Here is a 27,392-nt window from a genome sequence, read left to right on the forward strand (position 1 = left end):
TCGCCAAGCGAGTCCGTCTTCTTCCGCCGTCTGCGGCCCAGGCTAGCGCGGGGTGCGCGTCGGCGTCGCGGCCGGCGGAGGGATTCTGGGTAACGGCCCCGGCCGGCTGGGGCGGCTGGCTCCGCGCAGCAGGTTCAACTCACGCCAAGTCCGTTGGCAGTGGAGGTTCTAGGGCTGGGGGCCGCGGGACATGGAGCAGCCGTGGCCACCGCCAGGACCTTGGAGCCTCCCTCGGGCCGAGGGTGAGGCTGAGGAAGAGAGTGACTTGGACGTGTCCCCCAGTTCTCCCCGCTGCCCGCAGCTGCCGGGCGGCGGCGCGCAGGTGAGAGGGGTCCCGCGTTTGGCGAGGGGGATGGGGAGGTGCCGTCGCCAGGCCCCCAGAGTCCCCTGTCTCTGCGACCCTCCTTGTGCCCTGCTCTGCGCCCCCATTTCACTCCCGGGGGTCCGGAGCTTGATGCTCATCCCACGGCTATTGTAGCATCTTCTGAGGGCTTCTAAGAGGGGCTGGTCATATATTCCCAACCTCCACCTCCACGTACACCTTTACACCTTGGCTAATAATTCCTTCCCATCCTTGGAAGACGTTCCCCCCCCCCTCCCCGCTTCTGACAGCACCCAGATTTGGGGCGGCTAACGTTATAACGTTGACCCTTTGTCCCCTTGTGCGTGTCTTTATCCGAGCGCGTTATTCTGCTGAAGGCTCTGATACTTGTGCACGGTTAATAGTTAGGAACAGTGACTGGTTGGTTGTATTTCGGTAATTTACTGAGCTCCTGACTTCATGCAGATTTAGGATCCAATTTCACTGACTTCTGACATCTGAATAAATTCTGTAAACCTCGCTTTTGATGCTGGTGTAAATCTGTCTCCTTAACGTGACCATTTTTCCCGTCCGGTTATGTTTTGCTTCATATCATTTTCCAGTGACAACATACAGGCACACGTTTGCCTTTTCCTTCAGACTTCCTCAGATTCTTGGTGCTACTTGTGGTTTTCAGTCCAGCCTTCTTTCATCTGAAACTTATCCAAAGGACACACTATTTGGGATTTTTCTGGGTCCTGTCTTAGGGAGTGCTTACATACTCTTATCACCTTGTCCTGGTTTTTCTCCTAATCTGAGTGTGTTTGGAAGTATATTTCAGGAACACAGACTAAACACTAACATGTTAAGTGAAAAGGGTTATAGGTGTCTCTCTGCCTTCTTGGCTTCTTGCAAAACGGGGTACCTAAGAGCTTAACTGAATTCACAGTTTTTCTCTAGGCTCATCTTGCTAGCAGTTAGTGAAGATGAGTTATTTAAATCATTTGCCAATTAAGTGTAAGGCCATCGGTCCTATGCCCATCTCATTGGGTTAGTTGGCTTCACGGAGAAAAATGCTGTTTCATAACCGTAGACTGTACTTCGGCCAGTCAGTCTGTGGGAAAGTGCAAGACATTTTTTAGGAGGCCAGAAAGAGTTGATAGGTCAGTAGTCACCCCCTAATTATGGATCGCTCGTATCATCTTTATATACAAAATGTGTTATATGAGCATATAATGAATGTGTTATGGAGGGAAAAAATATGAACAGCAGCTGTGCTTGTCAGTTTTGAAGGCATATGAAGAGAATAAGAGGTCTCCAGAATTTCCATGCATTGTGGTTCAATCACAAAAGTAACCTAAGAGAAACACTAAACTTAGAAAATATCTAAGCTGGAAAATACCCAGCTGGCTAAGTCAGAGGAGCATGCCACTCTTGATCTCCGCGTCCTGGATTCGAGCCCCATGTTGGGTGTAGAGATTACTAAAATAAACAAACAAACAAACTTTTAAAGATCTGTATATTTTTTACTTGTGCACTTGGAATTGTAAGCTTATTTAGCTGAAAGTGATTTTATGAGCAAATAGGCTTATCTTCTTCATTAAAAATGATTTCTCTCAGATCCTATAGCTAGTTAGTGGCAGAATTAAAACTAGAACCCACTTCTGACTCCTAGTACAGTGTTTTTTCCTACCTGCTGCACTTCCCATCCTGTGATGTAATGTAAAACCATCTGGCTGACACTACCTTTGGTGTTAAAATTTGCAAAGTTGATTACTAATCCTAAGTTCATGTGTTTATAACCCACTTACTTGTCTTGCTGACTTTAGGACTTAAGTTTTTGGATTGGAATATTTGGAAAGAATAAAATATTTAAAATGATAAAACATTTTATAATTTTTTTCAAAAACAGTTCTGGTTTAATTTTACCAGACATGGGGAATCTAGACAGATTAGTGTCATATGTGATGTATAGTTCTGATACCCAGTTAAAGTAAAAGGCAACTCAGAATTTAGAGATCATGTTCAAGCATTTTTAATGTAAAGTTGCACTAATAAACCTAATGCCAGCAGTTCCTTTTAGAATTCATGTTCATTAAAATATTATTATGTTTAGATGCGCCTGGGTGGCTCAGTTGTTAAGCATCTGCCTTTGGCTCAGGTTGTGATCCCAGGGTCCTGGGATCGAGCCCCGCATCGGGCTCCCTGCTCGGCGGGAAGCCTGCTTCTCTCTCTCCCACTCCCCCTGCTTGTGTTCCTTCTCTCGCTGTGTCTCTCTCTGTCAAATAAATAAGTAAAATCTTTTTAAAAAAATAAAATATTATGTTTAATGTTTCTCTGAAACCTCAGTGTGTTCATAGGTAAAATGTGATCTTTTTTTTTTCCTTAATCGTCTCAGTATATGTTGGATAGTTTGCTCAAATGGCCAGATGTTTGTCTGTGTAGTCTGCGGAGAAGAATTTAACATGAATCATTTTTAGAATTTAGAAATAAGATTTCTGTGTTTGATTTGAGACATGAATATTTGTTCCCACATAATTTTGAAAATGCAAGGTATTTTCATTTGTCCGTATTGCCTTTCTTAGTATAGCTTTGTCTTACAGTAAACAAATTTTATAGCTTTATTCTCCTTTTCCTGGCCCCTTCTTAAGTATAGCTAGGCTGCAGTTATTCTTGATCCTATCTAAGATAGCAAAAAATAAAAATAAATATTTTACTTGGTTAGTTAGGGTCTTGTGGTACCTGGGCTCCAAACCTGCTAAATGAATAAATCACCTGAATAGCAACAGTGTCCACATTTGCCGCAATAGAAATCTAAGACTCAGCTGAAAAGTAGAGGCCTTTCATGCTACTTGCCTCACCACTAGTCTGTTCCAAGAAGCGGGGAATCATTTATGCATATGAGATTTATGGAGTTGTAGCCCCTCGAGAAGCTGCTGGTTGAGTAAACAAATAAGCACAATATTGTGTGAAAACACCGCTAAGAAGTATGCAAACCTTGAGTGGGAAGGGAAGGGATTAGAGAAAACTTAAGGAAGTGATGCCCGAGTCTGGAATGGGGATAGGAGTTGGGGGGTAGGGGTTGCCACATTGAAAGGAGCGGGGGATGGAAAGAATAAGCAAACAAGTCGGAGAGTAACTAGAACTGAGTCTAGATAGATAATAGGAAGTGCGATCGTGAAGAACCATGCCACAGAATTTGTGCTTTATCGTGAAGGACCATGCCACAATTTGTGCTTTATCCCAAGACTCTAAGAATGTGTAAAATTATCAGATTTGTTTTTTGGAGAAATTACTCCAAGTCTAGTAGAGTGGAGAATGACTTCAGATGAGAAAGACTGTATATAACTGAGGTATGAAATTATAAGTGCTTGAGGAGTGACGCAGATTAGGGAACAGATTGAAGTAAAATTGTTCTGAATACTTAGTTAAAATTGATCTGCATTTTGGCTGAGAAGTCATAAAGAATGTGCCTTCAGCTTTTGTTTTATAGAGCTGAACAATATAAGGACTTAAACACCCATCACAGTGCTGTAAGTGTAGTGGTTTAGTAAATATTAAAACTAATTACTGAGGCGCCTGGGTGGCTCAGTTGGTTAAGCGTCTGCCTTCAGCTCACGTCATGATCCCGGGGCCCTGGGATCAAGCCCTGCGTCGGGCTCCCTGCTCAGCGGAGAGCCTGCTTCTCCCTCGCCCTCTGCCTGCCACCCTGCCTACTTGTGCTCTCTCTCTCTGTCTCTCTGTCAGATAAATAAAAACCTTAAAAAAATTTTTTTTTAAATCTAATTACTGTTGCTTCTGATACGAACAGTCAGTCACCAGGATGGACCAGTTTTTGGTGGATTTTTTTTTTGTTTTTATAATTTTGCCTATTTTGATTAGGATTAAGTTAAAGAATGTCTGTCTGTCTGATCGAGTCAGTTATAAACAGAAATTCCCCATTTAAGAACTTCTCAGATCACCAGGGATTGGGATAATATAGAAGGAAAATAGAAACCAAGAAGTAATTACTTCTAAATAAAAGGTTCTTTGCAGTGAGGAACTTCCAGAACAAAACTCTAAAGATCTGGTTTTCAGCATGTTGAGTTGTAAGGTGATGGACTAGATTGAAGCTTTTGTTCTCATTATTCTGCTGTTTTAGGACTGTGAGGCTGTAAATCAAATGTTTCTTGAGCACCAGCTATAGGCAGAACATTGTGCTAATTATCGGGCTTTTTGCTACTGTTAGTTGTCCGAGAGCAGTATAGATTAACAGAGAAGTGTTTAGACTCTAGTTGATGAAAGAAGACCTATAATATAAAAGTATAACTGCATACACAGAAGGCAGAATGCATATGTATCAAAAATATTGTACAGCAATGCTTGACTAAAAGAAAATTGAATTCTGCTGCATAAACATACCCCTTGCCTTCTTCATTTCTTACACTATTGTTTTTTATCCAGATGTATAGCCATGGAATTGAACTGGCTTGTCAAAAGCAGAAAGAGTTTGTGAAGAGCTCTGTGGCATGCAAATGGAATCTCGCTGAAGCTCAGCAAAAACTTGGTAGCTTAGCCCTGCATAACTCTGAGTCCTTGGATCAAGAACATGCCAAAGCACAAACAGCAGTATCAGAGCTAAGGCAACGTGAAGAAGAATGGCGGCAGAAAGAAGCAGCTCTAGTACAAAGAGAGAGAATGTGTCTGTGGAACATGGATGCCATTAGCAAGGATGTTTTTAACAAGGTACAACTTTTTATTGGATTATAATGAAAGAAGAGAAAATGGAAATGTTTGTACAAACCAGTTGTGCATATTTGGTAACAAAGCAACAGAACTTTTGAACAGTATTCAGTTTTGACAGTTTATGAAAAGTGTTTGTTACAGAAACCTGTATCCCCAATAGTGTCAAATGTGGGTAGTCGGAATATAAATCTATGGCTGTAGCATAGCACACTGAATGTAAGGGTGGACTCTGGAATCAGACTCATATCTCAGCTTTGTCACATGCTGCTGGCTTTGTCACCTTGGGCAAGTCACTTGACATCTCTAAGCCTCGGTTTCTTCAACAATTTAGGGTGAGTATGAAGACTGAGGTAATTTCTTAAAAGCCCACAGGTTAGGGCCAGGCATGTGGTAAAGCTCAGACGTTACAAGAGCTTTCCGATGTTGCTGTCAGCTTGCTATCAGTTTCGTAACACTAATGTGTAGATACTGGATTTATTGTAGAGTCTTTCACTGTTACTTACCAGTATGTATTTAGTAAACCTCAGGTAATAATCCAGATTTAGCATTACCAACATTACTGAATGGACTAGTACAGCACTTTTGCCAAGTTAGCAGTTATGAAGAGTAGTGTTCACTTTCTCACTGGATTATGTAGGCTTTATTCTTTGACTGTTGCATCTGAGGAAGAAATGGGCAATGAAATTCATTTTTACTAATGTGTAAAGTAACACTTCTTTCTTTCACTGTGTCTGTATATATTGTTCTAAGGAGCATGTCTTCTCAGCATTTATTTCTGGTTTGCATTTATACACCATAACTACTTAAAATATTTTTTTTTTCTTCCAGAGGGAATGGTCAAAGTGCAGTGTTTCTTTGTTTTTATAAAGTTAATGTCTCTTAACACTGGTCACAAAGGAAATATTTTCATTTGTCTCTGCTTTTATTTTGTTGGTTTTTTTTTTTTTACTGTTTTTTTTTTTTAACTTAGGTTCTGACATAGCCTACATTTATACCACAAATTAATTAGGATTATCTTTATGTTCCAGTCATTTGCTCAAAATCGTACATTGATTTTGTCTGGGAGCTTGAGACTTGAGAGGACTGGTCTAGATCTGCGCTGTCCAACTCGATAGCCACTAGCCACATGTACTATTGAGCGCTTGAAATGTGGCTAGTCCGAATTGAGATGTGCTGTAAGTGTAAAATACACACCAGATTCCAATAATTTAGTACCAAAAAAAGTAAAATATTTCATTAATAATTTTTTTTTGTCTTACATGTTGAAATGATCGTATGTTGGATATGTTGGGTTAAATAGATGTGTTACTAATTTCATCTGTTTCTTTTTGCTCTTTAATGTGGCTAATACAAAACTATATTTGTGACTTGGATTATGTTTCTATTGGACAGTGCTGGTCTAGATAGCAGGATATATAAAGGAAATGTTTCTATTTTGAAATATATAAACTTGTGTGCTTTTGAGTTACAAACTGGCAGAGAGCTAGTTTGTGCTTTTTGTTTTTGGCAGTGATGATCACAAGGTTTAAATGCGATCACAGAATGTTCTGAGAAACTATTCTGCCAGTTTTTCTGGCCAGATAAAAACTTCATCTTGGTCTGGGCTTTATGGCTTATTAACTGAAAATAAGCACCTCCTTAATAGAAATCTGTACTTGATTTCAGAATCAAACTGGCCTCTCCTAAGAAAGGTTTACAACAAAGGTCCATTTTAGGTTTATGTCTTTGCGAAGAAGTTATAATAAATGTATTTTATACACTTTGAATGTCTAAGTTTATTTCCAGCAAGAACTCCAAAGATTAGGCTAGAGTTGCAAATATTTAATGGAAATAAATAATGTGAAATATATATTATGCATGTAAAGGATCTTTCTATACTTTGATATGGAAATTCCATTTAATGCACTTGGATTTTTTGGTATGATTTCTAAAATAATTCTATAATTTTGCACACGTACCATTTTAAAAAATAAACTTTTAATTTTTAAAAGAGTTTAACAGATAAATTTAATAATATAGTATCAGTATAATACTATACCACCTTTTTATAGTGTCTATAGGAAGCATTGCTAGGCATTCAGTATCTGAGAAAGAATAGTCAGTGAATATAAAATCTGATTTTAACTTCAAGAATTTTTTTCTTAGAGTTTTATTAATCAAGATAAAAGAAAAGAAATAGAAGATGAAGATAAATCAAAATCATTTATGCAGAAGTACGAACAAAAAATAAGACATTTCGGTAAGTCTGCTTAGTTTCCTAAGTGTTTGATATTGGGGCGCCTGGGTGGCTCATTCGGTTGAGAGTCCAACTCTTGATTTCGGTTCCTGTAATGATCTCAGGGTTGTAAGATTGGGCACTGGGTTGGGCTCCGCACTCAGCAGGGAATTTTCCTGAGATTCTCTCCCCCTCTCCCTCTGCCCTCCTGCTTGCTTGCGCTCTCTCTGTAAAATAAATAAATCTTAAAAAAAAAATAAAGTGTTTGATATCATAAATATGTGTACAAAAAGTGTATAAAATGAGGGCCAAAAAGAAGATAAATGGCACAATTCCAGTTTTGTGGCTACTTCTGGCACAGTTGTGTAGCTCTTGCTTTATTTTATTTTATTTTTTTTTAAAGATTTTTATTTATTCATTGAGGGAGAGAGAGAATGGTATAGAGAGAGCATGAGAGGGAGGAAGGTCAGAGGGAGAAGCAGACTCCCTGCTGAGCAGGGAGCCCGATGCGGGACTCGACCCTGGGACTCCAGGATCATGACCTGAGCCGAAGGCAGTCGCTCAACCAACTGAGCCACCCAGGCGCCCGTAGCTCTTGCTTTAAACTGTTTTTTGGTCATAAATAGATTGACAGTAAACTAAATCAAGAAGAGAAGCAAAATTCAATCTATTATTATATAATGCTACTCTCTAAGGCGCAGTCTTTGCTTACTGCATAGCCTTTTTCCATCACCCAACTAGTCTTTGCTTTTGTCATTTTCCCTTTTTGCTTCTGTTGTATCTGATTATTTTATGGTTATAAGATTAGCATTCATTATTTTCAGGTTTTGGATATGTTCCTGTATAATTCCTGCAGCTCCTTCAACTGCAATTCAGATAAACATAGTAATAGAAATACGTATATGAAGTACTGAAAATTAGTTTTCTCTATTGGGGAAAGACAGTGGGCTGGGGGTTGATGTGGTGAAAACTTCCCACAAGAGAGAACATCTGAGCTAAATTATGAAGAACACCCAGGAGTTCTCCCTATAGATAAGCGAGCATCAGCACTGCGTGCAAAGGCAGAGTCAGGAGACAACATGCTGTGTTGGGTAAGCCGTGTGGTGCTGCGGGGGTCAAAATGCCACTGGGAAATGTTAGGGGTTAAGGCTCAAGGCATCTTTTTTTGATCCCAAGTAATATGTTAATTTCGTAAACATAGTTTTTATTTGTAGTATGTTAATAAGCTTATTAAGTGGCATTTTGAAATACATTTCCAGTGGTGTTTCCCCCCCATTTAGAATTTCATTCATCCTTCAGTTTTATTAAGACAGTGGATAGTACTTCAGACTTTTTCCCCCTTTTTATGTAGTTTATTCATAAAGGATTCATTTTTCTCATATTTCTTGTTTTGAAAGAAGAAAGCAGACTGTGTATTCAGATTAATTCAAGGATAGAACCTGAAGAAATGAACAAAGTTCACTTTTAAACATTTTGGAAATGAGTCTTAGTTGTGATAAGGTGATTTGCCACTCCCACCTGCAGTCCTTGCTTCCTAGACCTGTGTGTTCCACTGCATCTAGTGGAATGGCATCCTTTAAGGTGTTGTCACCCAGTTGGCATTCTGGAAGCTAGTTGCTTTGGAGCTGTGGGAAACCTAGTAGGTGCAAAACAGTTCCCTCATTTTTGCTGTAAATTGAATGTCTCAATAAGAAACAATTTTGTGTGGGGAAAATAACCCAGTCTCAACAAGGTGTTGTAACCCACCTAGCAGTATAACTATGTTTAAGTCTCCAATAAAACATTTAACCATTCTATAAAACCTGCTTCTGGGTAGTGATGTTTATAAGACCAGTGAATTTCATGAGCCTATTGTCTTCATGTCTTTTGCTGTAAAATGAATTTCTGGGTCAAGAACTAATGTGGTATGGTACTAAATAACTCATTTAGTAAGATCACAGATGTATTACTTGTAGAAGCATGGCAAGAAGGGAGGGCAATACCAGATCTAGAATGGGTTTGTTCAAGTGAGGAACCACTGCTCTCTACAAGATGAAATGGGACCAAGATAATCAGTCTGTTACTTGATGGTTGACTGGTCCATCCAGCATATTGGTGCCATATTTAGTTTTCAGCACTGGTTTCTGCTACTGGCAAATTAGGTATTCAGAGGCTATACTGGAATATCTTAATGGGGAGATCCCATGCCGTTGAATCTCTGCATAATCTCAAGTCTGCCACCATGGCCCCTGAGCTTATATTTTGCAAGCAGGGAGATGGCTGAGGAAAAGGCTGACTTGACATCTATAAGTGATTAATAAGCAGTGGTTTTGCCATTGCGTGTTGGGGGCTTCCAGTGTCTCATCCTGTAATACTAACCAGAGCCTTACTGTCTTCAAAGCCAACCAGACCTGATAGCTACTCCCAGATTCACATTGTGCCTGTTTCTTAATGGAAATGTACACTGGCTTTTTCCTTTGGAGGAGATACCTACTTGCCACAGCTCCTTGCATCCCCAGAAATTTTACTAAGGTAGTAGGCTCCCAAATTTTTATGTGTTTTTTTCCCCACTTTCTGGCATGTGTGTATCTTACCAGGACATCTGGATACCTGCTACTTCCTGCTGACCAAGTTCCATCAGTATGAAGTGGGCCAGCTGGTAATTGTGCAGGATGATGAGATGGTGAAAGTCCCTGTGGACTAAATTGTGGCATAGAGCTGACAGAGACCTTAGGCAAGATAGTGAAAGTTTAATGCTGTTCCTGCTGGGTGGAAGCAAATGTTTGTGGTGTTATATGCTTATTGTGGTAAAGGGGGGAAAAAGCATTTGTCAGAATTATGACTACAGTGATACACTTCTTTGAAGTAAACACATCTGGAATAGCAGCTGTAATTAAAGATTCCGACTGGAGGCTTTTCAAACTTGGATTCATTCCAGACTCTTGGAAGACATGGGCCTGATACATAGGGGGGCTGTGAAGGGCTCCAGGGGCTCAATACCAGGACTTCTCTGTGGTTTCAAGTGTACTTAACATTAACATTTCCATTATGGTGTTTGCTGACTGTCTTATGTTATTTTTGGTCTTATAATTAGGTGGACTTTATCATTTAATGATAAATGGTACGATCATACCATGGAGTATTTTAAAGCAATGAAATCTTGATTTTTTTTCCTCTTACATTTGTATTTAATTTATTTACTTTGGTTAATTCATATTTTATAAACATAAAATACCAATTTAGCAACAAAGTCTGTTTTCTTTCAAATTTCACAAAAGTTGGGACGCCTGGGTGGCTCAGTCGGTTAAGCGGCTGCCTTCCGCTCAGGTCATGATCCCAGGGTCCTGGGATCAAGTCCCACATCGTGCCCCCTGCTCAGCGGGGAGTCTCCTTCTCCCTCTCCCTCTGCCTGCCACTGCCCCTGCTTGTGCACGCTCTCTCTGACAAATAAATCTTTAAAAAAAAATTTCACAAAAGTTTATTCAATGTCATATGCATCTTTGACATCACTTTCTTTGTGATCATCAGAGTGGCTTTTTGATGATCTAGCATAGTTTTTCATGGCACATCGTCTGTTCACTTCCAGCCAAAGTTAGCTATGATTTAACATTTTTGAGTCTGTAGGGTGCTGTCACTGGAAATTTTATCGAAAGCTATAAATGTTTGCATAAATACCATGATGGATCATTCTCATTTGTATGGAAGGTGGATATTCAGTCTCCTCAGCGTAAGCACATACATACTGCTTTTCAAAAACACATTATAAAGTACTCTTGAGTAGAATGTGGAGTGAAATGAGTAGAAAATTAATATGTATGATAGGATTCTAATTTTGTTTAAGTCATTAAAAAATAAGCTCAGAAAGAAATATATTAAAGTGTTAACATTAATTTTCTTTTGTAGGATTGCAGATGATTTTTCTGGATTTTTCAAATTCTTCACAATGAATATACATTATTTTTATAATATGAAAAAAATATTTTAAAGGGTTTATCCTAAGAATTGAAGGATAGCTTAACATTGGAAAATTTATTGATTTTATTATAAACTGTTAGTATTAACAGTTTATAATAATACAACCACAGTACTTGTTGATCACTTTGATGTGGGAAGAATGGAAATGTCTAGAGGAATTTCTAGAATTTTTGAGTGGGTGACATGGAGCCTAGGAAGCACCATAGATGGCAGCGAGAGAAAAATGGGTTTAGTTTCAAATAAGATTAGTTTATGTGCAAGCATGTAGGTAGAAATAGTTGTCTGGTGGTAGGTGATTGGAAATACAGGAGCCCTGGGACTTCAGAAATACAGAAAAAGAGGTCATTTACCTGTCATTAAGAAATTTACAACCTTGGGGCGCCTGAGTGGCTCAGTCGTTAAGCATCTGCCTTCGGCTCAGGTCATGATCCCAGGGTCCTGGGATCGAGCCATGCATTGGGCTCCCTGCTCAGCGGGAAGCCTGCTTCTCCCTCTCCCACTCCCCCTGCTGTGTTCCCTCTCTTGTTGTCTCTCCCTCTTTCTCTGTCAAATAAATAAAGAAAAATCTTAAAAATAAAAAATTTACAACCTTTTTGGGAGATTTTTTTTAGCAGGTAGAGACATTAAAATGATTAGTATAATTTAAAGGATTCAAATCTATTACTCTGTAAGTATAATGAAAGAAGAAAGGGAAATCAGTAACAGTGTGTATTGGAGGACCATTTCGGGAATTAGGTGGAATACTGAGAGCCAATGGATGGATTGGGATTTAGATGCTGAGGAAAATAATACATAGGTATTTTGTAGCACATAATTAAAAAATTTTAATTTGTCAAAGTAAGGTTTTTCAAGCATTCAGAGATTGGTTGGCTAGTTGAAATGACTAGATTAATCTTAACCAAAGTATTTAATATTTAATGAAAGAATGAATTATTCCCTTTTGTGTTGATACTACCTAATGTTTACTCTCATCAGGCACTGTCCCAAGTGCTTTATGTGTATTAACTCATTTAATTCTCACAGAAACCTTCTGAGTGAGATACTGTTTTTAGCCTTATTTTACAGAAGAGGAAAGGGAGGCATAGAGACAGGCAAGGCATATCTCTATGGTAAGCGGTAAGGCCAGTTTTCGGACTGAAGCAGTTGGTTTCCAGAGGTGGCTTGCTTAGTCGCCATGCTAGATTGTGCTACTCTCTACCTCTTTGTAAGTTTGTTTACAAATTCCAAAATAACATTAGTAATTTCAACTATGTTCTGTTCCACTAAAGCCACTGATTAAGTATTTTGTGCATAAGATTCCACACTGTTTTCACATAGGCGTGTATGGACTACCTGTAACCTAACCTCAATTTCATAATTGATAATGCATTTTTGAAATCAAGTGATGACAGGTATTTCTCAGATAAAGAAAAGCTGTGGTCAACTTCAAGTATTAATTTTGTCTTAGTTATTAAATGGATAGTTTAAAAATTGTAACATTTAATGATACCCTTCCTCATGATCCCTATAAGTGTCACTAACCATTTCATATTATCCTTCCTGTAAAAGAAACCAAAATAGATAGGATTTTGGTGCCTCAGTAAGTCATGATGCTGCCATGGAGAAGTAAACAGAAGCAATGCTCTCTCTATGGAGGGTGGATAGAATTGGAAATACTACCTCTTCAGGAGTATAACAAAGCTAATGCAAAACTGCTTCATAGGATTTATTTTATGGCTTCAGGTATAAGAAAGATTATGCCTTCTTTAGATCTGACCCCTAGAAGTTACTAGACTTTTTAAGTATACCTTGAGGAGTAGTTTTAAGAACTTTCAAAATCATTGTTCTCAGAATTTAAAATGCCCTAATCACTGTATCCAAAGTGTTGGGAAAATACTTTATAGAGCTTGTAAAACTCTTTATGTGAAAATGCTAAAATGCTTACTCCCTCTTTTTTTTTTAAACGAGGAAATTAATAATTTATTTTCAGTTGATTCCCATGTGTTGCTAAATGTGTATTTCTCAGTAAGACATTCGTCCTCAGTTTTGTTCTTATTTGTGTTCTAATATGGAACTTTAATAGAAGTTCAGTTTGTGTCTAGAGGAAAGCTTTACTGCCAAACTGTTGAGACCACCTTATAAAATTTCCATAATGATTCAGTGACATACAGACTTCTTTGGATGAGTCTTTTTTTTTTTTTTTTTTGTTTTTTTTTTACTATTAGAGAGTGAGCACAAGCAGGGGCAGAGGGAGAGGGAGAAGCAGACTCCCCGCTGAGCAGGGAGCCTAATGTGGGGCTCGATCCCAGGACCCGGGGATCATGACCTGAGCCGAAGGCAAACACTTAACCAACTGAACCATCCCGGCGCCCCTGGATGAGTCTTAAGAGTCTAAAGCTAATGTAGTTAATTTGTTCAAGCGTAAGGCTTACTGTACAAAATTAAAAGTTGAGCACTTTGCTGGTTCCATGATGGCATTGACTTTTTCACGAGATTTCTTACTAATTTGGATAAAGATCAAGATAGACCTTTAGTAGTATTTGGATTAGCTTGATATTTTGAAGCAAATGGTATCTGCCTTCAAGTATGCTTAACTGATTTTGTTTTCTGTTATAAATATTCCTAAATGATTTACATGACTGAAATGGTTAAAGTATATTTACTGTTATAATACTACTGGATTGGTTTTCCGTCCTGTCAGTGTCTGACCATATCATCTTAGACATTTTTAAATAAATTAGAGATAATGTGGTTTTTCTGTTTTATTAAGTGTTTGCTAAATACAGTTTCTTGAGGTTTTGCTTTCTTTGCCATCTTTTTTTTTTTAAGATTCTATTTATTAGAGAGAGACAGAGAGTACAAGCGGGGAGGAGAGAGAGAAGTGGGGAGCAAGGAGCCCAATGCAGGGCTCGATCCCAGGACCCCGAGATCATGACCCGAGCCGAAGGCAGACACTCAACCGACTAAGCCACCCAGGCGCCCCTCTTTGCCATCTTTCTAGTAGAAAAATTTGTATTCTGTGAGTAAATAATACTGAGTCTCTTGAAATCATTTGTACTCAGTTCAGCATAGAATGACCAGTCATCTCAATTTGCCTGGAACTTCAGGCATTTCCCAGATGGAGGGTTTTTTGGCTTTATACCAGTCACCTTACTTTAACCTGACTAATTATCTGAAATAAAACTTTTTGTGAACTTGGGAAGCTATTTCCAATATATTGGTATTGCTTTAAAAGAGTTTTATCGCAGCGCCTGGGTGGCTCACCGTTCAGCGTCTACGACCTTCAGCTCAGGTCATGATCCTGGAGCCCCATGCAGGGAGTCTGTTTCTCCCTCTGCCTCTCACCCCACTCATATGTGCATGCGTGCTCTCTCTCTCTCAAATAAATAGGTAAAGTCTTTAAAAAAAAAAGTTTTATCACTCTCATTTGCTCTTTTACCATTAACAAATTGCTGTGGTAATATGAATTGTCTTTAAAGAGAATCATTTAAAATACCAATTTCTTTGTTTATAAGAGTATTTGACAATTGTGGTTTAATTCTTTTTTTTTTTACAGGTATGTTGAGTCGATGGGATGACAGTCAGAGATTTTTATCTGACCATCCATACCTTGTATGTGAAGAGACTGCTAAATATCTTATTTTATGGTGTTTTCATCTAGAAGCTGAGCAGGTATTGTGTGAACCTTGAGTTTCTGGAACCTTAGTGGAATTCTGATTTACTTTTTTGTTTTGTCTTTTATGTTACTTTAAATGAAAGCAGGAAGGTTCTTAAATGGAATTAATACTTTTTTTGTTTTTAGATCTACTTGAGTTTACTGTGGGAATATTTTTAGTTGTTTTAGTTAGCATATGGAAACTTCTCTCCGGTGTGCTTTCTTTGCCGCCTCATCTCTCTTGTTCCCACCTACTATAAACCCTTTTCTTTTTTAACCTATTGAAAAATCATGTTTTAAAATCCAAATAGTAATCACAATATTAAATTTCCAGAGGTATTTCTCATAATTTTAATCTGTCTGTTTTCAGAAAGGGGCTCTAATGGAACAAATAGCACATCAGGCTGTTGTAATGCAGTTTATTATGGAAATGGCCAAAAACTGTAATGTGGATCCAAGAGGGTGTTTTCGTTTATTTTTCCAGAAAGCCAAAGTAAGTAACTATTTAATATTTTTAAGTGGGAAGATTAAGCCTTAGCTGAGACCTCTTTGGTCCATATACATCAAAGGCAGCCAGTCCAACCAGAAATTCTCCAGAGGTATATATACTAGAGAACAGATTTCTCAACATGTGGTCCAGGGACGCCCAACAGTCTTCAAGACTTGGTTTCAGGAGGCCTTGAGTCAAAGCTGTTTTCATAATAACACGAAGATGTTATTTGATACAGAAGCAGATGTGTGAATCCAGCTATCTTCTGTTAAGCCAGACTTGTCACTAAATATTTTTGTTTTGGAAATAAAGTTTTTTAAAATAAAAATGTTATAAATGTTAACATGTAATGGGTTTGTTGTTGTATTTTAGATAATATTTTTCAAATTCCTGGGTTTTACTTTCTAACACAGTGAACATTGGCAAATAATAGCCCATATAATCAGGAGCTCTTTAGTTTTCTCAGTAATTTTCAACAGTGTGAAGGGAGTCCTGAGACCCTGAAGTTTGAGAACTGCTGCCCTTGAGAAGCTCTTATACATGTGCACCCACCACATACCATAATGTTCATAATAGAATTGTTCCTAATTGCAAAAAGCCTGGGAGCAACCCAAGTGTCTGTTGACAGTAGAATGAGTGGGATATTCATTTGGGTAAATATTAACCAGCATTACTGTGGATGAAAAAACAAGAGTGTGGGGGAAAAACAAGTCACAGAATGATATATTCAGTAGCTTTTAAAACATATTCTGTATTCTTTATAAAGTTGCAAAACAAGCAGAACTAAACAATACATAGTTGAAGGGTACATAAGTAAGCAGTAAAACTGAAGGGGCAAAGGAGTGACTTTTAAGAAGAAAGTAACATCAGAGGAGGGAGAAGAAACGCTCTTGGGAACTGATTTGTAAGAAGCTAGTAATGATCCATTTCCTAAGTTCTGTGGGTACATAGTTGGGTTTTGTCCAGTAAACTACATAGGTATTTTACATTTTTTTAATATATATGATTCATTTCAGCATACACAGTTAGACGTTAGAAGAAAATATACCAGAAGTTTAACTTTGATTATTCTTGGGTGGTAGAATTACACATGATTTCCATTTTCTTTTATATATACTACAATGAACATATTCCCTTTTATAAAGGAAAAAAATGTATTAAGTTAAATGTATTAAATTTTAAAAAAATACATCAGGTTGATAGTAGCCCTACCTTAAGTGCTTTAAACACTTCTAAAGTGCAGCCATTTAGGAAGTTTTCCCAAAACAGTAAGAGTTTTAATAAGTAAATGATTGAGTTGGTGTTTTAGTTAGGCTTCTAAGGACTATTCTAAATGTTCACTTGACACACAGGCATAATAAAAACCATACTTTGTTCTTCACCTTATATGATTGGATATGTTTGAACTCGTGCTTATTAATAGGATAATGGAACATAGCCAACCTATGTCTAGTCTTTGAAATTTACTTTGTCAGAATAGAACTGAAAAGTCTTTAATCTTAGCATTTTGTTCTTAACAATAATTTTTTAAAATTAAGGAATAACTAACTTTCATGGTACTTACTACTTTGTGCCAGGTACTATTCTAAGCACTCTACATGGATTAAGTCATTAAATCCTCATACAATTTTATGAGGGTTATTATTTCTATTTTACAAGTTAGGAAATTAACATAGAGAATAGGTTACTTAAAGCAAAAATTAGTCAAGTCTCTCTAGATCTAAATCCCCAGGCCTTCGGCATGCAGTAAAGCCAGCAGCTGTACCACTTGGCTTCTTTCATAGTTTGTTGCATAACCATTTGAGAAGGATTACTTCTGGATATGAAGGCTAATAGCGTGTATGTCTCTACAAGTACCATATATTGATCAAAGTGAAATGCTATAATATAATTAGGGAAATGATTGCTAAATTCATAAAAAGGTAGAATGGCAGCACAGAATATTGTCTGTGTGATTTGTATAGATATTGATGTTAATAACTAAATAACTAACTCACAGGTTTTAATTGATTACATAACCTAAACTACATTAAAGAAAAAATAGTTTTCCACACAAATGGGCCCCGTGATATTATAGAATGAGATTTTGACAAAATCTCTTCCATCACCTGAACTTAAAGCCTAAAGTCCTAGCATAGTATAAGTACTGTGTCATTCCTTATCTGCAGAGGAAACCTAAGTGGAGGCTACTGCCAATTGGGTGTTTTACATCAAGAATCTTGATTGTGGGGCCCCTGGGTGGCTCAGTTGGTTAAGCGACTGCCTTCGGCTCAGGTCATGATTGTGGAGTCCCAGGATTGAGTCCCACATCGGGCTCCCTGCTCGGCTGGGAACCTGCTTCTCCCTCTGACCCTCTCCCTTCTCATGCTCGCTCTCTCTCTCTCTCTCTCTCTCTTTCTCTCTTTCTCTCTCTCAAATAAATACATAAAATCTTAAAAAATAAAAGAATCTTGATTATGTCATACATCATTGGAGGAAGGTCCCCTCCTGCAACATAATACTCATTATACTTTTTTTTCTCTCCATAATGTTGAAAAGGTATTTGCTTCACTAAAACACTAAGGAACTTCCAGAATGGAATTGAATGTTGAATTTTATTTGGTTTTCATTGTTTTACAAATAGGGAGTATAGAGCTGGAGATTTACAGAAACAGCTAACAGTGCCCTACCGTTAATTGATGGAGAATTAGAAGGTTGTAAGAATATCCCTTGGTTGTTGCTTGGCAATGTGAGAGGTTAAATGAGAACTATTTTGGATCCTGTCAAGAATCAAGAGCAATACAGAGAATTCCTACTTTTGTTAAATTTGTGTGTATGTTTTACTGGTGTAGAGGGAAATGGAGCAAACCAATCATTAATATTCCTATAAAACAGGTAGTTTTCATAAATCTGACAGGGATCTTGGTGGTGTCTACGTACATTTAAACTATTCATCTTATCTTTACTTCCTCCACTTCAGATCTGATATGTTTGTTAGAATTTATTCTGTGGTCTGGAAGTCTTGAAAAACAGAGTCTTTGTTTTGTGTGTTTTCCAGGCGGAGGAAGAAGGTTATTTTGAAGCATTCAAAAATGAACTTGAAGCTTTCAAGTCAAGAGTCCGACTTTATTCTCAATCACCAAGTTTTCAACCTATGATAGTTCAGAATCATGTTCCTCATTCTAGTGTGGGATCTATAGGTTTGTTAGAATCCTTACCACAGGTAAGTTGGAAAAGTAAATTTTTGTTTTGTTTTGTTTTGTTTTTAACATTTATCTATTTGTCAGAGAGAGAGAGAGCACGCATACAAGGAAGGGGGGAGCGGCAGGCAGAGCAGGCAGAGGGAGAAGTAGACTTCCCGCTGAGCAGGGAGCCTGATGTGGGACTCGATCCCAGGACTCTGGGATCATGACCTGAGCCCAAGGCAGACACTTAACCGACTGGGCCACCCAGGCGCCCCTGAATATTCTCACCTCAGAAGATAACTTTCATTTCATGCCATGTTTTGGCACTAAATCTCTTCCATCTCTTGGGTATTTAGAGAGACACCAAATTCCACTCCTTTAAATATAGAAGAGATGAGTTGTACCTACGCACTCTTAAGGGCAAGTGTTACCTATTGATCATTTCAATCAAACTTTTTAAGATGGCTCCTGGGGAACATCTCATTCTCAGCAAAATGTACTGTTAAGAATTTCTTGGGATTGGGGTGCCTGGGTGGGGCAGTCAGATGAGTGCCCAACTCTTGGTTTTGGCTTGGGTCATGATCTTGGGGTCATGGGATCGAGCTTGGTGTCAGCGTGGAGTCTGCTAAAGTTTCTCTCCCTCTCTCTCTGCCCCCCGCCCAACCCACTGCACACTCACGTGGGTGCTCGCTCTTAAATAAAAAAATCTTAAGAAAAAAAAAATTTCTTAGGATGAATTAGCTTCAGAGCATACATCCAAGTGGCAACCAGGGTGATTTGTTTCATGAGTTTATTTAGTATTATCTTATGAAATGTTGGCGTTGCCTGCCAGAGGTAACATTTTTAATATATTAATGCACCTTCTGCTAAGCTGCTCTTGCTAGTAATGGTCACTAACCTTTTGAGCCTCTGCTGTGAGATCTAGATAAAGCTGTGTTTCTAGCATGAAAGGATTTCTGTCAGAAGATTTGTTACCACTAGAAAATTGCTGCCCATGTTGATTTTAGTAGCATGTTAATTGAGCCCAGTCATTTCTCATTTCCAGGCCCCAAGATTCTAAGACCAGCTTTAGCCAGTTCAGTCTGTTGCCTACACAGTAAAAAGGGCAGACTCATTCAGAAGACAGTGTGAGGAAAGCCCTGTAGTTTTAAATCTCATAAAGTGGTAGGATTGAGATTTTCAATATCTACACCTTATGTCTCTATAATTTCACCATTTCAGTTACATAAGTCATAGGCCAAAGCGACAATTAAGGAAAGCAATTGATAATATTCAACTCAGGCAGAAATACTAATTCTCAAGGATAGAAATAATCAAGGTCTTGATTTTTACATAATTAGTAATATTTCCCCTCAGTTACATATATAAGTAATATTGCACCTCCATTTGTCCTATGGAGTATCTCTTTTTTTTTTAAGATTTTATTTATTTATTTGACAGAGAGATAGGGAGAACAGGAACACAAGCAGGGGGAGAGGGAGAGGGAGAAGCAGGCTTCCCGCTGAGTAGGGAGCCCAATGTGGGGCTCGATCCCAGGACCGTGGGATCATGACCTGAGCGGAAGGCAAGACACTTAATGACTGAGCCACCCAGGCGCCCCCTACAGAGTATCTCTTAATGCTCTTTAAATATAGTAATGATTTTCTCTTCCATACTTTGAGAAATAGCCCACAGGGAAGTAGTCTTTCCAAGGGAATTTTATGACTGTAAGACACTGTCAAGTCCAATATATAAACCTATAATTAAGATACCACATAATGAAAACAAAGGAGAAAAAAGAGACTTTGAAGGATGTTATTGGTTCTAAACATAAGAGGGAAAATATATACATTAAAATATCCTAAGGGGCCTGTGTTATCAACAAGTCGCTTCTAATTTGAGAGAAGTAAGTTCTTACTGCATATATCAGATAGCTGCCGAGGCTGCTACTCGGCCTCCCTTGGCGAGATGGGGGGCTGGGGCTATACAGTTTTGACACTTTAAAGTTGCTGATATTATCAGGATTGTTCAGACTTAATTCATTTGGGCTAATTCCTCATGGTTGGAGAAGTTGAGCATCCTGGTCTAGTCCTCCTGAGGGAGAGAAGGGCTGGATAAAATTTCAGCTAGATGCCCAGAAGGACTGTAGACTGGGTGATGGGAAGCTTTGGGGAGAAAAGCGTACCGTAGTAATTATATCCCATTTTTATATACAGTTTATAGATTGCAAAACACTTTCATATGTTGCTTCATTTTATCTTCTCAAAAGCCCTGTGATTCATTTTCATTCATTTTTATGGATGAGTAAACTGAAGCTCAGAGAGGTTAAGCAGTTTGTCTGATGACACGGCTAATACTCCAGTCCTGGATTTCTAGCCTACTTCACTTCTTCACCCACACTAATATTGTTGTTGAATCATATGCTAGAAACAGGACAGGAGACACAGTCATGTGCTCTTACAGAGAACTAGTCACTGGGATGAGAAATGTGTTGAGAATGCTACTAGATGAAAATACGGGGTAATCAGTGGAATTTAAGTGTAGATTAGGTTAGGTATGTTGGTTGCTTTTTGTTTTTTTAAGTCTCTCCATGATGAGGTCTTAAGTTCTCAGGGAGATGGATGATGAGTTCTGGAGCACTCCAATCCAGTCTTGGTAGAGAAATTGTAAGCGCTGTTCTGAAGGCCTTTGGAATTGGGCTTGCATTGTCAGAAAAGGTCTTAGCGCTCTGTTTTTTTTGGAGAATGGGATAATGTAATGAGAGCTTAATAATTTTTTATAAAACTTAAATTGGCATAACTTCAGCTTTTATTTATTTTTTCAGTTGACATAAGCAAATACCATCTTGTGAAATAAGCAAATACCATCATCCTTAGTTTTGAGAGAACTACACCAAGACCTCTTGGACAGAGGTGTTGTAACAGTTACCTTAGATTTATCCTATAGACCAGCTTTTAATTTTATTAAATTGTGATGAGTAGTTTTCTCTGTAAGGACTGCACTACATTAGGTGGTAGAGGCAGGATTAGAACTGAGGTCCAAAATTACTGTAGTATTCCAGACCTCAGTCAGTTATTGGTGCCTTCATCAAGACTTGTTGGGGGATAATCTGGCTTCTGGCTAGCTTTTTGACTTTTACAGATAATGGAATCACAACGTATTGTACTTTATTAAAAAAGAATCTTTTGAAAACCATGCCTCCCTACGGGATGGGAAAGTTTAAGACATCTATCCCATTTGGACTATTTTCCTCATTGGTGGTCATTAAATAAAATAAACAAAAACAAATGAAACCAGGTGATAACGGTGGTAAAACTCTGAGTAGCTAGCAGATATTCAGAACAACTGAATAGACAAATTGAATTCTTAGGGAAGAATTTCCTAAGGTCCTGGGTCTTAAGGGTTAATGTCCTTAGTCATGGTGCTTTAATAAATAATAGTTTTATTTTTGCATTTATTGAATAAGGTTTTCTTCCTAGCTTTAGAAATATACAGATAGTATATTTATGAGTTTAAAAAATAAAATCCAGGGCACCTTGGTGGCTCAGTCAAGCGTCTGCCTTCGGCTCAGGTCATGGTCCCAGGGTCCTGGGATCGAGCCTCACATTGGGCTCCGGGATTGGCGGGAAGCCTGCTTCTCCCTCTCCCAATTCCTCTGTTTGTGTTCCTCTCTCGCTGTGTCTCTGTCAAATAAATAAAATCTTTTAAAAAATGAAATAAAATAAAAAATAAGCAAAATCCAAATTAAAATGTTCTTTTATCCTCGATTTTTAAAATATGGATCTAAGTACCTCTCAAAAGATTAATAGTTTCTCATTTGAGTTTGTTTTTAACCTTTGCAAAGCCAAGATAGACTCTGAAGGTAGCTATAATTTTTACTTGGTAAATGCATTTTTTTCCTTATTCAAGTGTTTTGCATTTTTAATATTTACTGTGGTAATTAGATAGTAATCTTTAAAACACATTGCCAACTTAAAGCCATATTTATCTTTTAAATTGTCAGTAGCTTTGTACGTAGAATTACATGGAAGATGTACCCTTATATGATTAAATAATTTAAATTGCAAGTTTTGTTAAAAGGAAGAAAAAGTTAGTGTTTATTACAGTTCTGTTTTTTACATATATCTGTCTTTGTCACATCCTCTTTGGAACAAGTGGTCCAGTCTATTTTCTTTATCTACTTGGGTTTCAACCCAATTTTGAATTCAGAGTCCATTTTCTTCCCCACCTACTTTACTTGTACTACACTGCAGAGAAGTAGACTGTGTGAAACTGAGTATGTAGTTGCGTACACTGGCATAAAACTGTTATCATCCATTGTTTCTTCCCTATATTCTTTTTTTTTTCCCCCCAGAATCCAGATTATCTTCAGTATTCTGTCAATACAGCTCTTTGCAGTTTAAACTCAGTGGTACATAAAGAAGATGATGAATCCAAAATGATGGACACTGTATGATTTGGTTAAGACTGCTGAGGCCAAGTGCTATTTTGTTACAAGGAAGGAAGAACTTGGCTATTTTCTTGACACTTTTATGGGTGCTGCACTTTATTTTTGTTCGGTTTTGATGGGAGGGGAAAAAAGAGTACTGAAACGTTTTGTAAAATTTTTTTTATGTGCTGCTAGGTTTTTTGATTTTTTTTTTTTTTTTTTTTTTTTTTTTTTAGGGAGGGGGGGGGTATTGTGTTTTTTTTGGTGTAAAATTGGGTTTTTTTTTTTTTTTTTTTTTTTTTTTTTTTTTTTTTGGAAGAGAGGAGTGGTACCGTATGTTGTAGGAAGTCAAACTGGACTTTTTTTTTTTTTGGCTACTAAATTTGCCTTTAATCTTATTGTTCTCAGTTTTGGAATCAGAGTGTGAAAATCTGCACAAATGCAATGTTTACAAGAACTGGTTGATTCTAGGAGGCATCTGCTACAGTCTCTTTTTATGTGGATATGTACATGTCCTACTCTACAAAAATGATTAAAGATAAAAATGTACTTGTATCCTACTGCAAATTTCGCTGTCAGGTCTGGTGTTGCATCATAGTAAAAGCAATAAATCAGTAGTTGATAATCTACTTTACTAAATAAGCTGGGTGGTAAAAATTAAAACAAAGTCCTTCCCTTTAAAATAATATTACATTTGTATTTTCGACACCATCAGTTAAATCCTTGACTATAATCTCATTTTTTATATAGATACTGACTTTATCCCCTATGTATTCTTAAAACTGCATTACTTAGAAGTTAATTTTACCCTGTTGACTTTTCAGTATTAAGGGTTATAGTAATATAAAAAGTGATAAAACTAATACAGATTTTTTTTTTAATAAGATCAAGTTCAAGCTCACTCTTAATTTCTTTACTTGACATAGTCTGGGATCTCTCAGGGAGCAAGTTTTAAAAGAATACTAATGGCCTGTAAGAACAAACAGGAAGAATAATCTGATTTTTTAAATCATGGTTGTTTGTTTCATTCTCATGTAGCCCAAGGACTTTTTTAAAAGGCAGGAGAAATCTTGAAGACCTAACTGCCTCGAGCTGCCAACTCCTTACTTCTAAGAATTTGGTGATCCTTGTTGGTAATGATGGCTTTTACTACATTTGTCATTTCTGTCCTTAGGTCAGTTACCATAGAATGCTTCTGAGCTTTACTACTTCCTATAGAATTCATTTCAGATGTGCCAGGGTATTTGAGTATTCACTTGGAATTAGATGACAGTGCTTATTATGCTCTTCTTATTATTGAGGATTCATCTTCTGACTTAGGGGAACATGGGCTTTGCTGTGTATTGGGTATAGTCTCTGGCTCAGTCCCATTGAGAGTAGCAGCACACATCTGGAAGACGGGCTGACTGGGATTGGGAGTACATGTCTCAATTTGAGAAACCAAATAATGCTAAGGGACCCATGTGATCAGCCCTGTGACCGTGGCCTCATTTGCACCTTGTGTTAACTGAGGTGGTAAGGCACATGATACCCATAGAAATGGACTGGAATTATTGAATCATACTTCTGTAACATCACAATCTTCCTGGTTTTCAGAATAAAACTTTTTGTGCTTTTGATAAAAATATATACTCTATAATAAAATGTTTGACTAATTTATATGGTAGTATTCATCAGCCTGTAATTTTTTTTTAAACTAATGACCTAGTTACAGAAGGTTTGTTTTTGTTTTGTTTTCCTGTTCTAGAGTAAGCTCTTGTTTTTCCCTTCCTGTCAAATAGAGACTGGAAATCCCCGATGTCACAGAAATGTTACTTGAGCCATTACCTCCCATTCCTCAGCTTCACCTTTCCCCAGGATCTGCCTGGAAGCACCCAAATTGTTTTGAATCTCCTTTGCCTTTAAGTTAGAGGTGTTAATGACCAAGCACTGGGAGGAACGAGATGACCAACCAACTGAGTAAACTACGGAAGGGTTATTTGGTTGTGTTCTCTGAAACAGGAATTCTTGAAGAACTATTTAAGATTGTAGCTATATATATATTTTTTACTTTCAAAGGGAAGTGTTCTGTGTGTTGTATGTATATACAATTGAGTTTACTCTGGGGGCCCCTAATGCCATGATTTGCACTTAGAGACTTTAACTTTGACATATTTAGCAGTACTTTAGTACTAAGAACAGTAAATTGACGCCCTTTTTATTTTTCTTTATTTTGCTTTAGTACTAAGAACTACCCCTTTCAAGAAAAATGTCCTCTTTTCTGTTTCTTAATAAATAATAAATAATATTTCAGATTGAATTTTGCTGCGCTGTCCGTACTTGCTGGGCTGTCCAGACAGATGAAATGTCCCAACAGATGAATGAAACATTTTGACATCAAAGTATCCATCAAAGATTCTTATTTCATCTGATAAAATTAACCTTCTAATAAAAGATTTTTTTAAAAATTAAGTAGCTACTACATTTATTGCCCGTTAACTCGGTGTCATTTTATCCATGGTAGTGGAGATAATACTGATCCAAAATTCGTCTCTAGGAGATAAATGGGTAACATTCTCATCCAGTTACACCATTAGTGGGCTCTTTCCAATTCTGCATAAGCTCATAATGTCCTATAACTTCTCTTTAGGAAAATTGGGTGTTCTTTTAGATTAACATGCCTCTTCCCTTTTAAAAGTGAATTAACATGCTGATCAAAGAACATGAGTCCGGTTTAATAAGTAGATTTACTTACAGGATGAAAAAATTGATTGTGGGTTTAGGCAGTGATCCTGAAGTTAACCTTGGGGCATTTTCAGAGAAAAATAAGAAGATGTCAATATACTGTTCTCAGGATCAATCACATATTTCAGTTCTTAAATTGATAAGAGACGGAGATGTATTTGTCAGGATTAAGGTCAGACTGTTCATTTCAGTTTTGTCACTATATCATACACATTTTAAAAATTCCTAAAATCCTTTGCATCCATTTCCCATCTGTAATAGATACTGTGTACCATTTCACAGGTCTCCGAGAATTGGACTCATGGAATAAGTATTTGCTTGCTTACTAGGTAAGGTGATTGGGGGGGTGGTTACAAAAGAATAAACAGTTATGAATTGCTTAGCATCTAATAATGATGTCAAAACCATTCTCATAAGCCTTGAAGAATTAGACTTGAAGTTTTCTCTTTTCTAAGTATCAAAATGATAAAAAAAAAAATCCTGCATCTTTAACTTGGTTTCTTAAAACAGCATGATTCTCTTCAAACACTTGGTAAAATATGAAACATCACCAAATTGATTTACTTCGGTAAAATCCTTCCAAAGTGCAATTTGGCGTTAACAGTTGAACTTCAGTCAGTGCTATATATATGGAAAAACCATGATCATTAGTTGAAAAAAAAACAAAACAAAACACAAAACAGAGTGGTTGGCTTTTACTGTGTTTTAAAATTTTTAAACTAATAACCTCCAAAATCAAAACCTTGAGTTGCAAAACTAAGAAAGCTATTTCTTTTGTCCATGAGAAGACACAGTTTACATGTTTTAAACTACAAATTTATTCTTGCTGTTGGTTGCAGGCATTATAGCAATTTAACCTTTAGTCTGTAATTACCATGGTTTGTTGTTAACATAGATAAGTTTTATCTCCAACTATGAAGTGTCCAAACTATTTTGCTGGGATGCCATTGTAAATACCTGGGGGAAAGTAGCTGTGGCCTGGGGTTTAGAAATTTGAGTGAGTATGTAATCTATTTCAAATGAAATTGAGAAAATTTGTGGATTGTACTGCCAGTTTGCATTTCCCACAGCACATTCTGCTTATGGAATAACTGTGGTATTCTGGAAAATAGGGTAACAGGTTAAGGAACTGTTCTTTTTTTTTTTTAAGATTTTATTTATTAGAGAGAGAGAGCAAGAGCAGGACCACAAGCAGGGGGAGTGGGAGAGGGAGAAGCAGGCTTCCTGTGGAGCAGGGAGCCCGATGTGGGACTCGATCCCAGGACCCTGGGATCATGACCTGAGCCGAAGGCAGACGCTCAACGACTGAGCCACCCAGGCGCCTGAAACTGTTCTCCTTATTAGCCTTTAAGGATGGTGGCTCCCCCTGGCCATGGCACTCAGCTCCAGACATATTTCCATGTGGCACATAAATTGTAATGATGGCCGTTGAGCATTATGTTCTTTAGCAGGATGTGCTCCTCAGCAATGACAGCTTTCATCAGGATGGTCTGACACCAACTCATTCAGCATAAAATAAGTTCTCTTTATTTGCTATAATAAAGGAAAAAAGTAATAGTGCAGGTGTTCCCCAAAGTAATGGATATATGTGCAAAACTTTGGGTGAAGTGTTTTAGGAGTAGGGAGGGAATGGTCACAGGGAAGAAGTCTCAGTTTTCAAAGCCATGTTCTTCTACCCCTCTTCTTGATTTCCAAATCTACGTGTGTTAAGAAGGCCAGTATGCCTGCAATCCTATAGCAGGAGATAACAGCTTCAAATGAAACCAGCCTATATACT

General features: G+C 37.7%; 2 protein-coding genes across 7 annotated transcripts in view; one reads left to right on the forward strand and one right to left on the reverse strand.

Annotated features, from left to right (window-relative positions):
- The first annotated feature begins 36 nt into the window (after positions 1-36).
- CDC37L1 (cell division cycle 37 like 1, HSP90 cochaperone) lies at positions 37-26,283 on the forward strand. 2 transcript variants are annotated; one of them, XR_012374053.1, is made up of 8 exons: positions 37-322; positions 4,745-5,026; positions 7,172-7,265; positions 14,731-14,846; positions 15,200-15,322; positions 18,357-18,521; positions 22,817-24,024; positions 25,898-26,283. XR_012374053.1 is itself a non-coding variant. In XM_025891710.2 (7 exons), exons 1-7 carry the CDS (start codon positions 191-193, stop codon positions 22,916-22,918), a joined length of 1,014 nt encoding a protein of 337 aa, XP_025747495.1. In that variant the 5' UTR covers positions 37-190; the 3' UTR covers positions 22,919-24,550. The 2 variants fall into 2 exon arrangements, 1 of the variants encoding a protein (XP_025747495.1); XM_025891710.2 differs by lacking the exon at positions 25,898-26,283 and having other exon boundaries at positions 22,817-24,550.
- AK3 (adenylate kinase 3) overlaps positions 5,021-27,392 on the reverse strand; it is a 40,445-nt gene continuing 18,073 nt past the window's right edge. The window contains exons 5-6 of one of the 5 annotated variants that reach the window (XR_012374054.1): positions 21,998-22,145; positions 5,021-5,686 (exon numbers count right to left, since the gene is read on the reverse strand). Coding sequence is in view for 3 of the 5 variants with exons in the window: in XM_073878151.1 (XP_073734252.1) it covers positions 22,064-22,145 (82 nt within the window). In the remaining 2 variants the exon portion in view is untranslated. Of the gene's footprint in view, positions 5,687-15,316; positions 15,520-21,887; positions 22,146-27,392 lie in introns of those variants that run through there. The other 4 variants (XR_012374055.1, XM_073878152.1, XM_025891313.2 and 1 more) reach the window with 4 other exon arrangements.

Source organism: Callorhinus ursinus, unplaced genomic scaffold, assembly GCF_003265705.2.
Source record: "Callorhinus ursinus isolate GAN/ISIS: 27379988/994484 unplaced genomic scaffold, GSC_fseal_2.0 scaffold28, whole genome shotgun sequence".
In the NCBI taxonomy this organism is placed as follows: domain Eukaryota; kingdom Metazoa; phylum Chordata; class Mammalia; order Carnivora; family Otariidae; genus Callorhinus; species Callorhinus ursinus.

Bases quoted from the DNA above. Each gene is read 5' to 3' on its own strand.
- CDC37L1 (XM_025891710.2), top strand. From the start codon at position 191: ATGGAGCAGCCGTGGCCACCGCCAGGACCTTGGAGCCTCCCTCGGGCC. The intron at 7,266-14,730 runs GTAAGTCTGCTT...TTTTTTTTACAG, and splicing joins ACAAAAAATAAGACATTTCG to GTATGTTGAGTCGATGGGAT. The intron at 14,847-15,199 runs GTATTGTGTGAA...GTCTGTTTTCAG, and splicing joins TTCATCTAGAAGCTGAGCAG to AAAGGGGCTCTAATGGAACA.